Below are 18,879 nucleotides of genomic sequence, written 5' to 3'. Positions count from 1 at the left end.
AGTTTATCGACGCAGAGGGGAACTTTTGGCTCCGGCGTGTATTCGACAGGTCTATCCATTCGGCGGGGGAGGTGTCATGGTGTGGGGCGGTATTTGCGGAGATCAGTAGACTGATTTAGTGATTATACAGGGAAACCTGAACGCTGTGCAGTACAGAGTCCAAGTGTTGCAGCCAGTTGTGCTTCCGTTCCTACAAAGCCAACAGCAGGGGACATTGTTTCAACACGACAATGCCAGGCCCCATACTGCATGTTTGACTCGGAACTTTCTAAACCAGCAGAACGTTGACGTTTTGCCCTGGCCTGCCCACTCAACCGATATGAATCCTATTGAACATCTGTGGGACTGTGGGACCATCTTGACAGATAGATTAGAGCACGCCATCAGCCTCCCGTCAACAGACAAGAATTGCAGCAGGCCCTGAGAGACGAGTTGCAACGGATTCCAGTCCACGTCATCAGAAGACTGACGTCATCGATGAGGCGGCGTATCACAGCATGCATTGAGGTCATACACGCTATTGAAGGCAACTGTGTCGACAATGAACTTGTAGTGTGTCTGACAATTTTTTGGTGACATTTCAGACAACTTTTGAAAATGAAATTTCTTACCCCATCATTGTTTACCTTGATCTTACATTACCTGTGATTGCACAGATTCATTCAAACTGTGGTTGATCAATCATTTGTTACCCCTCCCTAAATTATATTATAATTCACAAGAAAACTCCTTCTTGTTATTTTCTTATCGATCATGGAACTCTACCTATACTTTCTTTTGCCGCCCAGTTTATTCTCACAAGGCTATGATATCCCCTTTTTATACTTACAAACCTACGTAGTCAGTCGTAGAAATTACTAGATTTCTTGAGTGTCGCAAATGCTCCTAGTTTGTCGGTCTCTGTGCTTAATCGCTGGACCGTGAAAATCCGGGGTAGAATAGGTCTTCAGCAACCCATGCTTGCGGTAAACGGCGACTTTGCTTGATGTAAGAGGCGACCGACGGGATCGGGTGGTCAGCCTCGCTGACTTGGTTGATGCATGTCATTGTATCCCAATTGCGCAGATCGATGCTCATGATATCAATCACTGGATTATCAGATCCAGACTCGATTATTTACAGACCGCCGTCATATAGCTGGGATATTGCTGGGTGCGGCGTTAAACAACAAACAAACAAACTTAATCGCTGTTTTTTCTTCCAGCAACGGCCAGGACATGGCGACAGGTTTATCACCCATGTGGGTAAAACGGGTCGCACCCATTGACGACGACTTTGTGCCGTATGTGCCCACGAACCAGTACCAGTACAACCCAAACCTCGTCCCCACGTACCCCCAGCCCCAACCCTACCAATACGACACGCCCAGGACCACCAGGGCCGTCGCCGTCGGGTTCCAGGGAGCCAAGTCGAACCAGAGTCGCCATGGCGGCACCGTCACAGAAGGACCATACTATGCCAACAAGCTGCCCATCTCCATGTCCATGCCTACCGGCCCCGATATCCCGTACAGGGAGTACAAGTATAAGAGTTATGAGGAGATGAATAAAGTTTCCAAATCACGAAACAAGTACCATGGCAAGAATACAAACCAATTTGCTGAGAAAATCCCAATCTCAATGGGGTTGCCACTTGGCCCGGACATAAGGCACAGGGAATATAAATACAAACCCTACGACAAACCGTACGAGGAGGTGAAGTTCAAGCAGTACATCACCCCATACAGAGAGTATGAATACAAGGAGTATGGTGCAGAGAAAGCAACCCGTCCCAAGAAACGCGTGGCGAAGCCAATAGTTGCTGCTAAGACATCGAAGAGTAGCAAGAAGGTTCAGATCAAGGATAGTGCGCCCGTAGTGTACAGCAGTGGCAACAGGGAGGTAGACGCGACGACTGCAGTGACGATGGCGACGATGGCGACGATGGGGACGAACTACGACGAAGACAGCTTGAGACGGCAATACTCCAACGACTTGAGGAGATCCATGGAGGTAAACACGGTTTTTTAAAATGTAATTATTGATTAATGCTAGACATAGTGAGTGAGATGGGTTGAATGCCCCTTTTAACAGTATTCCAGTTATATCACAGCGTGTCAGCTTACTGTTGGGGGAAAGGCTAAAGTGATGCAGGTCTCAGAAGTCACTTTGGTGAAACTTATAGGTGCGTGTGTAGTGTTGAGAAACCACGAATTATACGCAGGGCGGATGTAGTTTTCGAACTCTTGATCACTGGATCTACGACGCAACTCAGATAAGATACCCGCGACGCTTTATACGAATGGGACACTCGTGTCAAAACAGTGAGTGGACTAGCAGCGATTTCGGATAGTTCCAGTCACACTCATGTAGTTACTTTATGGTTCAATCGCTCTAAACAGACGACCAGTTCTACCATCACGCCTCAGACCTTTGACAGCATGACTACAAATAGTTCGGCATATTCACCTAGATCACACCCTGGAGTGAGTGAGTAAGTTCAGTTACAAGCGGATCACGACGTGTCAGCTTAATATAGGTGGAAGCCGAAAGGGCGAATTCGTCGATGTTTATTACTTTGTTGAAACACACAAGCAGTACATAAGGGTGCAACAGACCAAGGATCATTGCGAGGCTATGCACGACCACCTACCCTGGCTTGCTAGGGGTCACGACCTGTTTCGCCTCAGACCACTAGACCACCCGAGCTCCTCAATGACAACGGGTTGGGTACAGAAAGCAGACGACAGATAATACAACACAATCTTCAATTGCGCACACATGAAAATATACACCCAATTTCTAACTTGATCAATAATGTTAGGTATGTATTTGCAACTTGGCTGTTCTTCTCGTCTCCAAAGAAGGGGTATGTCACCAAAAGCCTGACCAAATCATTGGGTCCGTTAGCAGGGTGAGTGAATTTGGTTTTACACCGCTTTTAGCAATAAACCAGCAATATCACGGCGGGGAACACCAGAAATGGGCTTTACACATTGTACCCATGTCGGGAATCGAAGCCGGGTCTTCGGCGTGACGAGCGAACGCTTTAACCACTAGGTTATCCGACCGCGCCCCGTTAGTGGAGACAAAATTGAATAATTTTGAACATTTATTTCGCTAGCAAGGGCCATGTCCTGTATTAAAGAGTAAGTGTATCGTATTATCATGTAAGATAATATTAAGATCCTAGGTAAAAATGAGAGCTCGGTTTCTGATTTAATAACTGAAGGCCAAGGGCACGTATGATGATTCACGTGTGGTTTCAGCTGGCTGGCGAGGCCGCAGTGTTGTCATGGATACGCATGTACGAGCAGTCTAGGCGTAATGGCGGCAGTTACCCAACACACTCCTTCAATCGTTATGTGATAGAGGTACCACATCAACACCTGCACTTTGCACACTAACCACAACTAAGTAGATATGCACGAGGGTACACTTCAAATCTTCACTAATTGAACTTTTACTTCAATTTTTTTTTCTTTTCTTTTTTGTCACGACACGAGATTCGTTTTACATGTATGCTAATGCAGTCGCTAGCTTAAGCTGATTTGCATTTGTACACGGATAGTCATTGCCGTAGCCAGCCTGGGGGAGCAGAGGGGGTGGGGTGGGTGGGTGTGTTTTGGGGCAGTTGCCCCCCTGGTTTTTTATAGAAAAAAAATTCCTTGTGAAAGTTAACTTGAATGTAAAATGAATAATCCTAGGTTAACTACGGCCTTGATAGTAATTTATTTATATAACTAGAGGGAAAAAGAAAGTGTATACTTGAAATTTGGATCGATCAAAACGCTATTAGGCTCAAAACAGTCGCCGAAACACTGCAAACTAAAGGCCGAAAACACAATTATAATACCCGTACACCCGAATATCTGCTTCTTGTTTGTTTCATTTTTTGCCACCACCAAACATGGGTGTATACTTTCTGTTGCCAGGCAGCTTAGTAATCGCTATATTAATATTGTCATATTCATTTGCCGTGATTATTAACCGTTATATATGATGGGGTTTTCTTTTGCTGATCAATGATTACTTTTAACCAAAGATACGAATAACGCTAATGTGATGGTACAGGTTTACATCGTGTTGATCTGGATTCCGGTTAACAATTGACTCGTGGCAATATATATTTAGATAATGAAGTCTAGAATGATTTGGTAAATCTAGATCGCCCCAGCTCTAATTAAGTGCCACTAATTACACCTCATCTACCTATAAAGGAAGTGTAACTAACGTGGCTAAACTGAGTTTCTGTATATCATTTTATCTTTTAACAGTATAACCCAACAGGAGCAAGGGAGAGCATCAGACGAACATACGGGTTCAGCCACGGAGTGGACTTCTGATCAAGGGGAGAGAACCCTTGAAGCCAAATGTAACGCAGTAGGATTTCAACCACTGACCTGAGATCGTAACCATGCGCGTCTCCCGTTCGTGTCAGGCACAGACGTGCAGAATGGAAATTGTTTCCTCACACTCACCGTCACAGTAAAACAAGACCACAGACTAGGTTTCCCTATGTTGATATTACAAGGCTTTACTACACCATTAACGTGATAAAGAAACGACTTACTACGCTTTATTAATCAATTTGAGAATTAACCCATTATCACAATGCAAAGCTACACGGAGCCCATGCATCCTGACTATCCCGAGTGTTTACATTCCTGCATTTAATCCAGGCAGGAGGCTAAAGCATGTCTTGAACCAAACTCGGTGATGAGTGCGTATAATACAACATCGCCTGTTAAAAGTGATTGAGTGAGTGAGTTTGGTTTTACGCCGCTTTTAGCAATATTCCAGCAATATCACGGCGGGGAACACCGGAAATGGGCTTCACACATTGTACCCATGTCGGGATTCGAACCCGCCCGGTCTTCGGCGTGACGAGCGAATGCTTTAACCACTAGGCTACCCGACGGCCCCGCCTGTTAATAGGAATGTCAATGGGCAATGTTTATAATTTTCCATATCTTTGAGTGTCATTTATAAGTTTGATGTGTAACTGGCAAGTTAGAATGGATGACCTTGCTACAGTTGTAATAAAGAAGCAGATTATCCACACTATCTTACCATCAGTTTAATGTGTTTGTTTCAAACACTGTGAATATTAACATTTCGGCAGGATTGCGACAGGCTGCTTTTTTGGTGTATGTGGTCAGCGAGTCATCAAAATAGATTTGCTGGTAAATGACTATTTATTTGTATATGTGTTCCCTCAAGGATAATAAACATGATTGTGTTGTCACCGTTGTCAGGGTCCCAGTATTGGATGGAACCCCAGGAGGGACATTTGACAGTATTCATTACATCGACAGTAAACACATCATTCAGTACACACTATCTGCAGTCAAATACTATTTGAATTAACTTATTTCTATGTTTCAAAAGTTTGGATAGACTTACATTTGAAAATGTCCCATCACTAAGACAGATATGGTTGTTCAACTACTTTGGTTTGAAGGTTGTTTATTTCAGTCATATAATGAGGTGAGGTCAGGTGAAATCGGGTTAAATGTTGAATTCCAGATCATTACAGTTACATAGTCATGTGCACATGTGGGGGTGTGTGCGGATACTAGTCCGGACTAGTCCACTGAGCTACCATGTCACAGTTTTAATATGGATACAGTATATTGACTAAGAACTGACCAGTGTTGTCCCGATAATGCTGAGTGCCAGGAAGGGTAACAACATGTACCACATTTTAACGCCTTTTGATATGGCAACCGGGATTGATCTCCGAACTTTCTCTTGCCGGCTCTGTCCACTTTACCTTGGAGGCAGTCAGCCATGTAATGATTGTCAGCTGCCATTGTGCCAAGCTAGAGAGAGGCAATAGACAAGCCAGCAAGGATGAGGAGAGTAGGATTTTCTTGTCCATTATACAAAATCATTTGACACCCAAATAACATGCTAGTAGAAGTTAACTATTTTCTCATTTTCTTCAGATATGCTCTGGAATTATGGTCTCAGCAAAATGACTTTCAAGTTGGGATTTGAAATAAGCCTTTTGTGTCTACTTGACATTTAGTTTCAAGGAAAGCATTTTTGTCCACAATATCTGATTACGTTTTTAATAAAATTGAGTGAATTGTTGGTACTACCAGGGGCAGGACAAGCTTTCCATTTATGCGAACACCTGGTGTCATCACTTATTGTCAGTGATCAGTTGATAAAATTGTCATCACTCTTTTACACCCTATGGAATCTGTTCCTGTAGATATTTACTACTTATTATTCCCTCTGATGTGGATTTAATGGTAAATGCAACAGTAACACAAAACTAAAACGTCAAACAATGATAACATATATTTACCTTCCAACAATACCTTAAACAAATTGAAGGTACATACATTGATATCTAACAATTAGTAGCATGATTATCATTTGTAAATAGGAGGCAAACCAGACATGATACCAAAATATCAAATCAATCTGAATAGGTTTATAATCTCTCCGATACATGCTTACTACATCTCTGATACATGCTTTCCCTCTCTCTGATACATGCTTTCCATCTCTGTTACATGCTTTCCATTTCTCTGATACATGCTTTCCACATCTCTGATACATGCTTTCATTCTCTCTGATACATGCTTTCCACATCTCTGATACATGCTTAACATATCTCTGTTACATGCTTTCCATCTCTCTGTTACATGTTTTCCATCTCTATTACATGCTTTCCATCTCTGATACATGCTTACCATCTCTCTGATACACGCTTACCATCTCTCTGATACATGCTTACCATATCTCTCATACATGCTTACCATATGTCTGATACAGGCTTACCATATCTCTGAAACATGCTTTCCCTCTCTCTGAAACATGCTTTCCACATCTCTGATACATGCTTACCATCTCTCTGTTACATGCTTTCCATCTCTGTTACATGCTTTCAATCTCTGATACATGCTTACCATATCTGTAACAGGCTTTCCATCTCTGTTAAATGCTTCCCATCTCTCTGATACATGCTTACCATCTCTCTGATACATGCCTACCATATCTCTCATACATGCTTACCATATGTCTGATACAGGCTTGCCATATGTCTGATACAGGCTTACCATATCTCTGATGCATGCTTTCCATCTCTCTGAAACATGCTTTCCCTCTCTCTTATACATTCTTACCACATCTCTGATACAGGCTTACCATATCTCCGATACATGCTTTCCATCTCTCTGAAACATGCTTTTCATCTCTCTGATACATGCTTTCCCTCTCTCTGATACATTATTACCATATCTCTGATACATGCTTTCCACATCTCTGATACATGCTTTCCCTCTCTCTGATACATGCTTTCCACATCTCTGATACATGCTTTCCCTCTCTCTGATACATGCTTTCCCTATCTCTGATACATGCTTTCCCTATCTCTGATACATGCTTTCCCTCTCTCCAATACATGCTTTCCATCTCTCTGATACATGCTTACCATATCTTTGATGAATGCTTACCATATCTCTGATACAGGCTTTCCACATCTCTGACACATGCCTAGCCTCACTCTGATACAGGCTTACCATCTCTGTTACATGATTTCCATATCTGATACTAGTACATGCTTACCATCTACGTGAGCTTTTGTATTTCTTGTGTGCTATTATCATAATATGGCTCATTTGAGTGAGTGAGTGTATATCTTGTGTGCTGTAATCATGATAATATTGGCTCATTTGAGTGAGTGAGTGAGTGTATATCTTGTGTGCTGTAATCATGACAATATGGCTCATTTATGTGCAAGTGAGTGAGTGTATATCTTGTGTGCTCATCTTTGTGTGAGGAAAGAGATGGGCTACCCATGCCAACATTCGATCTGTCTGTCTCAATATTCATATTGAAAAGCTAACAGGTGCTTTTGTTAACTTGGATATCACTGTTACCGTGGTAACCTGCCATGAAAGCAATCCTTGCAAACCAGAAACTGACAATATACCATTCCATAAGCATCATCAGTATATGCATACATACAAATAGTTCACTAGCACAGAGACATGTATTTAATAAACATAAAGCTCAAGCGACCAAGTTTGCATCCATCACCATATCAACATTACTTTATTTGGCACACATATGACCAGAATCCATCATCTGGTGGAAGAAGGTATGACGGCCAACAAATCGTTATTATCACTGTCCTGAAGCCTCGGGATAGACGTCACTTGACTGCTCTGAATCCTCAGCTTAGTGACCTTCACCTTCCAGTTGTTGTCATACCTTGGATCACCTATTAACCCAAACATTTGTTGAAAGACCCCTAGGCAATCATTACTCCTGTGAATTGTTCCACACACCATGATTATGACCAGTCCATGAGGATCAGACTTGACCTGCACCCCATCTCCAGTGACGTTAGGATTGAACAGGAGCTGCTCTTCCTTCACTAAAGCCAGGAACCTCTGTGACACCAATACACCTCCTTCATATTCCTCACTGCTCTCATGAGGAGTTCGAGTCAGCAGATACAACTTCACATCATTCCAGAAGTGATGTGGACCAAAATCCTCGGGAACCTGATTCAATGATGGATTGTGCGAGTTCAGTATCTTGTAGAACCACGACACAAACGTTTCTCCAAGCTTTTGATGTTCGGGTTGAGGCTGGAGTCTCATTGCTGCAGCAGGTGGTGGGACTACCACAGAGGATGCTTCATCTTCCTGAAGGTCGAGGACTAAAGGAACAGGTACTGGAACAGGCTGATGCTGTTGCCGCAGCTGCATCTGTGTATCTGGAGGTGTTTCTCCAGCCTGGGTTGCCATGGAGTGTTTGGCTGCAGCGTCAGGAGGCGGTGACTGGGTTCCACTGGACGTCCTGCTGGGAACATCTGTCTGACATTCTGTCGTGCTGTGACTGAAGTCTCCACCTGCACTGTTAGCCTGTGAAACCAACAAAAAACAACTTATCATTGCTCATAATAAAATCCAGCTGTCTGAATGACCAGTCGCCATCTTGTAAAAGACACCATAGCAAGGACCATACTTGCAATATTTCTGCTTCATTGTGTTCATAGGCCTTGTACAGACAAATGAATGACAATGCGCCAAGACATAAGCTCACATGAATTTCAGTCAGGTAAAAGGATTTTCAGTCTGGCTACAACAAGAAGGGAACAGCTCTGAAGCAACTATTCCCTATCTATGACTATGTCCTGTATCTGTATGAGTGAGTGAGTTTGGTTTTACACCGCTTTTAGCAATATTCCAGCAATATCACAGCGGGGGGACACCAGAAATGGGCTTCACACATTGTACCCATGACGGGAATCGAACCCGGGTCTTCGGCGTGATGAGCAAACGCTTTTAACCACTAGGCTACACGACTGCCCTGTATCTGTATGAATCAATGTTACACTTCATGACGTTATGTGTCTGACTGAAAGATTCTATGTGAAACTGAAACTAGCTAGTTGTTACCATGGTTACAGGATAAGTCAGACATATACAGCGATAAGATGCACCTGTTTCAGAAATTGTGCACCTGCACCATGTATTGATGTAAAGATGTACTGGTCACTGACTAGTTATCACCATTTATTCAATGTTATTTCTGAAATATTACATGCACAAAGTTAACTGCAAATAACTTTGATTTGTGTGGAACTATGAGGAAATGCGTGTGTTTCTGTCTGTGGAAAAAGAAAATCCGTAGATTTCTGTTTCAATGCGACAACAGGGATCAAAACCGTGGAAACAGAAATTTCCTAACGACCAACTGTACCAGTAATTGCCATCATCTAAACAGCATGTGCCACGTAATCACGTGGACAGCTTCAGTTACACAAATTACATGTCACATTCAATTTTTATATTCATTACAATTAATAAGAAATGCTTTTATCAATTTGTCGTCTGCAAACTGACGTACACCAATAGTCCTCAAATTCGATTTACACATGCTAATCCTCAACACCCTGTACTAATGATTTCACGATATAAACAGGGTTATGCATTTATGGACAAATAGTTGAAGAGGAATTGTAATTTGGGGAAGAAATGACAGATAGTAAGTTATGACAACTGAAAATGCATCATCGTGTCTGGGTTTTACTGTATGCCCGAATTAGTCATGTAACACTGTGTGCACATCTCTTCCAAAATTGTAATTGAATAAGGTGATTATATATGGTTTGGTTTTTTAATCTTTCTTCACAAGAGTTGGTTTTTTTCATCACTTTTGGACAAATATTCTTCTCTTCGAATGAAATCGAGCAAAAGTAAAACCAGATGCTATCACGTGTGCACCATGACGGTGAGTTGGCGATAATTGGTCCTCCGGGAGAATGGTCGCCAGCCAGTACACAGATTGATAAAGTGTTTGATTTAGCCAGATTCATCCTTCTCATTGATGTAACATGTTTAAGCTACAATGTTTTAACACCTAATTTGTAAACAATGTCTAAACACTTTGATTAAATACTCCTCAGAGAGCTGAGAATGAAATTTGACTGCACACTGATCCATTGACCGGACTAATATTAACATAGCACTATGAGCATCCACTTGGTGAATGGGAGTGAGTGAGTGAATTGGGTTTAACAACACTTTTAACAGCAATCCAGTTTTATCATAGTATGTCAGCTTATTTGAGAGGAAGGTCTAAAGTGATGTAGGCCTCAAGACTTTTACGAACATTGGTATTGTGCTGACACAAACTTAGAATTGGGGCGAACTGGGATTGGAACCACAATCACCCTTGGCCCCACTTGGTGACTGGAATCTGATAAATCATAAATTGGCTTATCATTATCATGATTATCAGTTGGATATTCCAGTAAAACTTCCAACATATTCTGTGGTGACAACAGAATTAATATGACAGATTCCTGGGCATCATAGTTCAAATATTAAACAGAAGATCCTGAGCATCAATACAGTTTCAAGCACACATATGCCAAGTAAATAAATTATCTATTATTTTGATGATTGTTTTCAATGCTATAACATAAAACAGCATAAAGAAGAAAATGTTTGGCTGGTAAAGAAGGTAAAATTTCATATCATTCATCTACTGACCTGTGTGTGGGGTGGAGTGACTGGTAGGTCATACCATGTATACAAAAAGTCTGTTCTGATTCATAAATCTAGCATACCTGTTTGTTTTGGGTACCATTGCTGACACTGACACCCCAGTACTCCAGTATTTTCAGGATTAACTGGTGTTTTTCAGCATTCACTGAGACGGGAACATTGTTGTCATCGAGGTACTGGAACAACAGCTCCCTGCGAATCTTCTTCCTCCTCAGCAGCTCACCCGATGTTTCACTGTATGTTATTATAGCACGAATGGCATCTGCAAATAGATTTCCATCACACGTTTCAGATTTGTTTGGTTTGTTTGTTATTTAACGCCGCACTGAGCAATATTTCGGCTATATGACGGCGGTCTGTAAATAATCAAGTCTGGACCAGACAATCCAGCGATTGACATCACGAGCATCGATCCACGCAATGGGATACGATGACATGCATCAACCACATGTTACAGAAGGCAATCTTGATGGAAAAGAAGCGTATCCTGATAATGTACTATAATCATGATAATAACCACAAAAAAACAGTGCAATCATGGTATTGATGTACATATCCAATGCCAAACTGTTAACAATAATAGCAAAAAATCTGGTTTGATCAGCAGACAACATGCCATGCCGCAAGGGAGTTAACTCAGTCGATAATTCCTTATCCTGATGACTAAGGACACTATCGTTTACAAGCCTCAGGATTAGGGTTAGGAATCTCACCCTTTTAAATGAAGTAATACATTGTAATTAAGGATTGACTGTGTATTTTGGGGGGTTCATTGAGGTAGGAGTCGAAAAACCTCAATTAACCGAAAAAAATTCACAGTTAATCCTTATAATTAAATTTGACAATGAAAACATCTCCAATAGATTAACCAAACACATTTGTATATATCAAAGCAGACAAAAATGCCGAGATTGATAAATACTCCAGGTGTAGGAATACATACTGTGGCATGACATGAATCAGGTGATTGTTTAGTTTATGCACATAACTTGACAGGTGTACAAAGTCAGTAGCCAATCAATGGAGAGTAGGATCCAAACAATGTTCATAGGAACTGTCAATCAAGGCAAGAGGTGAGAAGAACTGCAACAGTAAGACTGAACAAACCGGAACAGATATTTCCCGGGAGAAGGCGGGTGTTTCATATGACATGGTCAGTTACTGCCAGATTCAAACATTTGTTCCTGGAGAACAGGAAGACACACAAGGAAAATGCCAATTAGGAATAAAACCTGAAGACATGAAAATTGTGGAATCGAGGCGAGCGGGAAAAATAACAGTCGAGCGAGCCTGATCATTTGCTTTTTCATTCCTTCTCTGCATTCGGTCTCAAAGGGTTGTTTGGACAATGAATATGAATGAATTTCGCTATATGCCCTGTGCATGACAATACACACGAGCAGAAAGGGCATTCCCTCGACTGTAATATTAAGCGTGGCGTGGGCGTGGCTTAATCATTTACCTTCATTGGGAAATGAATGCAATAACACGTGACCAATTCAGCTTATCAGATTGTATGAGTTGCAATGAACACAACGAAAATTTAATTATTTTAAAGTAAACCCATGTCATGTAAATGAACTTTCAAGTTTGAGGAAAAAAATGGCTACCCTGCAAGTGCATCTAGGTAAACAATCAGACGCTGATCATCAGGTAGGCTATAAGTGCACTAATTATTTGTGATATCAACCATGGTAAAGTGTTGGCTAATTAGAATAACAAATTACCCTTAGTTTCAACAGGTTCATTTCAGACCCAAATCAGGAGACAATGATAAATTTGTAAATTAATTTGGATTTATTTATCGCATAACCAGCATTTGCTCCTCTGCATGGGACCACAGACACTCGTATCTTTTGCGCTATGCACGGTACATGGGAACGACAGCACCTTCCCATGTAGCCTTAGACAAGCCGGAAATTCCGATCGGTACCCGCAATGTTTCAACACTTGCAAGATATAAATAGTCCAATAAGCATGGTAAAGTGCAGTAGTCCTACATCCTATACAGTTAATGTGTAGCCTATCTTCCGTCATGACGACATGAGGCCATTTGGAGTTCTAGCCTACAAACCTGTTTTATTTTCAGCTGCAATCTGCCGCTTTGTGACAGTGTCTTTCAATGACATAACTTCTTCTTGGTCAAGTTTACGTAAGATCGCTTCACATCCCTTCTTTTCTACCCCTTTCATTATGAATTAAAACAAATGTAAATGTTTTTAAAACTCACACGTCTTTCTTACAACCGGATATGTTAAGGGGTGAAGGTCACTGCCATAAATGTTATTTTCCGTGCTGTAACGACATTAAACAATTATAACCTGAAATCTCATGTATTCACAACTCTATTTCCTTGACATGGGTTCAATCTGAAAACCACGACGACAGTGTTGACTGTTTTAGCAATATTATCTATGTTTACGCCATTAACATCGACGTGCGAAAGACGTGAAGCGCCGTAAAATAATCACTCAAAATTCACTCCAGCCTGGTCCCTGGGTATGCTGCGCTTGTTCTACATACCCAGGGAACCAGGCTGAATTCGCTGAAGTTGATGAGTTGGCTTCTCTTTATAGATAGAGGCGAGACAAGAAGAGCTACTTTCGTTGTTTAGAACTTCGAAACAAAGGAAAGCCAGTCATTTAGGATAAATGCAAATGTCTATGCAGTGCATAGATTCCCAGGTACATTTACATATAAGAGCGGAGCGATAATATTTTGTCAAGCGAAATCTACTTCGCTGTGATTAATAAAGCTGTTGTAGCAAGCATCTAAAGACATGCATGTCAAGTTGACTACTTTTTCAGTGTTATCTTATACACCACGATTGCCCTTTTTTTCGAGAGTGGTAATATGACGCATTGAGAGCGGTAGTAGAGAGAAAGTAATACCTTCCGGACAAAAGCATTCCTGTGGAGCGTGGAGCACCAACAAAAGCATTCCTGTGGAGCATAGAATTTCAACAAATTCCTGTGGAGCATGGAATTTTTCTAACAAAAGCATTTCTGTGGAGCGTAGAGTAAAGAAACAAACAAAAGCATTCCTGTGGAGCGTTAGAGTAAAGAAACAAACAAAAGCATTCTTGTGGAGCATACCACAGAGGCCAGTCAATACCTTTCACACAATAGAAGCAAATTTTGCTAAAGGAGACTAGCAGTAAGGCTGGCTCTGTATATATTCGCTCTGTTCAAACATGTAACTATGTCACCGCACATTAGTATCAATACACTAGGGGTAGCTCTCTCACCCACGCTTTACACGCAAGAGTAAATCTATTCGTGTGTGGGTTTTAGCCGCTGAACCTGTTAACCCTTTCACCGATGTCAATTCATTTATAAACATTTTTCTCTACTTCATTCACGTTTCACTAAGTGTTAAAATATTATGTTATTGTTTATAGCGGTATTCATTCACCTATATCTATTAACCTTTATCTATTAACATTTCTATCACTCTTTAACTTTTTATCTGTTTCAGTGTGCTAACGTAACATTAAGGGTTAAATGTTGCTTTCAGGCGATCACCAACTAGATAATATCGCTGTTACTTGTGTTCGCCATTATGTTAGAACTTGAGTAGAAAGTATACATTATACCCATCTGCAGATGTGTAATTCGTATGTTTTCTGCTTTATGACACAAACTAATTGATGTAATAGTAATAATGAAAATAAGTGAACTTACCTTATGACTGTACAACACTGTTTCATTAATCATTCCTCCATATATTCCGTTTGAATTAACCATTCGCTCAGTTCATATTTGGTTTAATCATATTTATTCCATCAATTGTACATGGCTGGATTTAATTTCTTCTTATATATCATCATGTAGTAAACTTAGCTGGAAAAACAACGGTCAAACCGTTCGGCTACACCGGATACCTGCAGACGAACGGCTTACCGGTGTAAGGGAGGTAATACACTATTGACAGTGAAGAAACAATGAATGCTGGCTGGCATGAATACATACACCGAAAGACGGGTGAAGCGAGCGGCCTGCCCTCGTGATCCAAGGGAGGTAACTCGTATCACACTAGTGGCTCATATCACATTGATAGACCATGAGAGCGAATAACTGCGAATTGAAACATAAAACATACACACATTCTGATTAAAAATATGCTTTTATTTTAGAAAACACAGTGAGATGCTCGCGTATGTGTCGATAATACCCGCGATGCAATCTACGCCGAAGCAGTCTTTTCCTTTCTCGTCTCACTGAGCATTGTACCCCACGATGGCTGAAAAGGAAGGATAAATTAATAATAATAATAATAATAATAATAATAGCCAAAGCACTTGAAATAGTCCTCCAAAGCAGATAGAATTTGTTCGCGATCTTCAGTCAGTTTTCTAAATACACTGCTTTTCAAGGAAATGGGTTTCCTTTCCTTTTTGCTGTTGTAGTTTGAAAGATGCACCCAAGCATCATCACGGAACAAGTTGATGGACAGCCAATGGCCAGCAGCCCACTCAAACGTAGTGTGGATGTGATTGTCAGACATTTTCGAGTAAAGTGTCTTCTCCCGAAATGAACCACTAACACGTTATATTTATATTCACTCTGCAAGAAAGGTGATTCAGCATGTTGTCACTTTCTCACGGGAAAAACTACTTCATTATGTTGCCTTGTTCTTTTCAAATGGTATCAACTGTTACACCTCGCATACACATGGTGTATACATATACTTCTGACTCACTATACTTTGCTTGTGAGTGATGGCATACGATTTTTAATTAGTACGTTTTCTAGATTTCTGTTTGACCAGACAGCAGCCCTATTGACTTAACAAGAACGAATCCACAAAGCCACCACTTGTTACTCTCTCATTTTTAATCAATATCGAGTTTTTAGTAACACACTCTCTATACGGCAGCGTCCGCCCGGAGAGCGGAAGGTCCGGGGTTTGATCCCCGGCCGCGTCATACCAAAAGACGTTAAAAGATGGTACTTGTTGTTACCCTGTCTGGCGCTCGACATTAAGGGGCTAAAACAAGGACTGGTTGGCTCGGAGTCACTATACTGTGTCTGAGTGGGGTATTCATGTTAAACTGCAGGACGGTATCTCAGTGAGCTAGCACTATAAATCGGCATCAGTCCGGACTAGTACAAGCAGCCACACATATACACACACACACACACACGTGCATGCACGTCGCTATATAAGTGCAATAATCTTGGACGCGACGTTAAACCCAATTTCACCTCACCTCACCACCTCTCTATACGGCTCTTTCATTAAGTGTATCCCTTTTATGTAGTCTTTCATAATGGAACACCTGTGCTTTTAAAGTGTCACGTTTTCAGTACCATCCCATGGTAAACATTTTCTTAAAAATATTGTATAGCTTGTGTACTCGGTCAAGGTGATTCAGCAGTTCTTAGTACTACCCTATTATACACCCGCTTGATACATCTGTCTTGAAGCAATCTGAAACTGTTTTGAATAGCAGCCACACCACTCATGTTCATTGTGTGCAGCTGTTTGCACTTAAGTTTGAACTTATATTTCTATAGAGCTCCAAAATGTATAGTTTGTGACGAGTGTATTACTCAATACTTTGATCGTGCAGTGAATGAGCTGCCCCTTCATACCATCTTGGAAAAAGCCAAGAACAGAGGGTAAGCCTTGGGCTAGAGTTTCAGGACCAGCACACTGTGCGTTACAATGACTCGGATTATATGCATAGACATTTCTTCTGTGATGACAAAAAAGAAAGACTTGAGCTGCAGCTCAGAGTCCTCATGAACATGGAAGATAGTAATAACTAAAGACGCATGTGTTAGCATTATTTTATTGCTTTACAATCAGAAAGTTACATAGAATACATGTCATGAATTCAATGTGCATGTACAGTTAGAAAGACTGTAGTTTTCTTAATTTTGCAGTAGTATTAGCACCGGGCACACCATGTTGTGCTTGTCGTTTTAGATATCAAGATGATTTTGCCTTCTTTCTTTTGTCGTTCTTTTTCTTTGCATCTGGCTTCTACAAAAGCCGCTTTGGTACATGGAGCATTTTTAAAAGTTTGAGAAAGTCACGGTAGCCTGTAGGAACAGCCCCACGATGCATCACAGTAAAACGAATGAGGTCAATAACGTTAGTTCCGATCTACACATTCTCATTATCTAACACAATTTCTAACTGATCATTCAGTCTGAAGTGAGCGTTTCTGATCTGATCCCTGATAAAGTACCATAGTTTGGTGAGTTTGCCAATCGTTTTAGTTAATGACACATCCTTAAGAAGTAGATCCAGAATCAAGTTCGTATTCGCTTTAATCTGTGCTTCATCATGGGTGATTTTTTCAGGGGTCTCATTCAGTCTCAGAGGACTCGTCTCCCGATCCGGAGTCATTATCTGTTGTTGTTGTTGTTCCTGAGTCGCTGTCTTCTCCTTTTCCTGGTTGTCTATCAGGCGTTGGTATGTGTTCCTGTTCAGGAGAACCATAGGTCTGCTCATGATGTAGGTAATCTAACAGTGCAGCAATGCAAATAGGCAAGATCGAATGATGTCTTATCAACACCTCCTTTTTAATCCGATTGGGAAAACCTTCTTTGGCAGCCAATGTTCTAATGTGAAACCTATGACGGTGCAAGCGAGTTTTATCCATCAGTGAGAGCGGAATATTCCCTTTCAAAGTGTTTAACATCATGCTATTAATAGCATGCATTTGTTCACATGACACATATTGAAGTAAAGCTTTCCTCTGCTTCACATTAGCCTGCAGTAGTGTCTGAAGAAAAGACAGATGTTTTTCCAGTAAATCACCCATATTGATGTGAAGAGATCACGATGTGAAATGATCCAACTAGGTTATTGTGACTTTTATATATGTATGCTTAGACCCTAATATTCCTCATACACAATAGCCGATGTCTCTCATTCGGTATTAGAAGCTATCACGTTTATGTAACTACACTGAGGTGATAACCTGAAATGTTCAGTTAGTGGTTCATCTTCTGGCATCCATTTATGTACACGCAATCGACACATGAAACAGTAGACTTTATCTGATTGACCCGTGTAAATGAATCCTGCTTGTGCCATAGTCTTCAGAGACTGTTTCATTTGCACGGGCCAACTGGCGAAGGACTTTAATCTCTCACAAAAGCTATCCCCATACACTTCAGCATTGGTTGAAATCAATGAACAATCGTTAGCAATATCTTCAAATCGTCCGCAAACATCCATGATGACCTCATTAAGCAACTGATGTGTTCATTGGTAAGACGGGCAACTGGTGGGTATAACTTTCAGCAGTAGCTTTTATTTGGGTTGGTACACAATACATACTTCATCTGGAAAGACACCACTGCGCAGACGCCCATACTGAGGATCGGAATAGGGTGATACGTCAATCATTAAATATTGAAATTTCTTTCCCTCCACTGCGTCACGAAATGATTCAGTAAAATATTTGGCTTGTCCTGGAAATATTTGAGATGCCAAGATTTTATATTCATGTGCAGAACGTGGGTTAGATAGCAAAATGAAGTAGTGTGTATTCAAGGAAATAGTTCGGTTACAATCCCCCTTAGGATAAGCAGACTGTTGAATATTTATAACACTGATTCCCCAATGATGAGACAATATAGTGTAGAGATTTAACATCAGTGGACTTTTACATATATCCATCATCATGTCATCCATGACCAACACCATGTTCTTTTCAGATTGCTCAGACCACATTTTCAAATCATTCTCAGTTGGAAGGGAATCCATAAAAAGAATGTTAGAAATGTTTTGCTGCATGTCACTGTAGATGTCTTGCCATACGGCATAGCAGTACACAATAAGGTTGGGAGGTTTGTCAAACATCAGATTAGCTTGCTCTAACAACCTTTTCACCCAAA

At 41.0% G+C, this 18,879-nt stretch overlaps 2 protein-coding genes across 3 annotated transcripts; one reads left to right on the top strand and one right to left on the bottom strand.

Moving 5' to 3' along the window:
• Positions 1-1,208: 1,208 nt before the first annotated feature.
• On the top strand, positions 1,209-5,517 carry LOC124147264. Of its 2 annotated transcripts, XM_048401368.1 has the most exons (3): positions 1,209-1,991; positions 3,248-3,352; positions 4,256-5,517. In XM_048401368.1, exons 1-3 carry the CDS (start codon positions 1,218-1,220, stop codon positions 4,322-4,324), a joined length of 948 nt encoding a protein of 315 aa, XP_048257325.1. In that variant the 5' UTR covers positions 1,209-1,217; the 3' UTR covers positions 4,325-5,517. The 2 variants fall into 2 exon arrangements, with proteins under 2 accessions (XP_048257325.1, XP_046373888.2); XM_046517932.2 differs by lacking the exon at positions 3,248-3,352.
• Positions 5,518-6,275: 758 nt separating this feature from the next.
• On the bottom strand, positions 6,276-13,305 carry LOC124147249 (uncharacterized protein C3orf38 homolog). The gene is made up of 3 exons (XM_046517907.2): positions 13,095-13,305; positions 11,083-11,282; positions 6,276-8,869 (listed from the first exon to the last, which is right to left on the bottom strand). The coding sequence occupies exons 1-3, from the start codon at positions 13,210-13,212 to the stop codon at positions 8,081-8,083; spliced, it is 1,107 nt and encodes a 368-aa protein (XP_046373863.2). The 5' UTR covers positions 13,213-13,305; the 3' UTR covers positions 6,276-8,080.
• Positions 13,306-18,879: the final 5,574 nt, after the last annotated feature.

This window comes from Haliotis rufescens, unplaced genomic scaffold (genome assembly GCF_023055435.1).
Source record: "Haliotis rufescens isolate VD_foot unplaced genomic scaffold, xgHalRufe1.0.p SCAF_216, whole genome shotgun sequence".
NCBI classification, from domain to species: Eukaryota; Metazoa; Mollusca; class Gastropoda; order Lepetellida; family Haliotidae; genus Haliotis; species Haliotis rufescens.
Note: the sequence above shows the minus strand (reverse complement) of the source record. Positions and strands in the feature narration are given on the sequence as shown.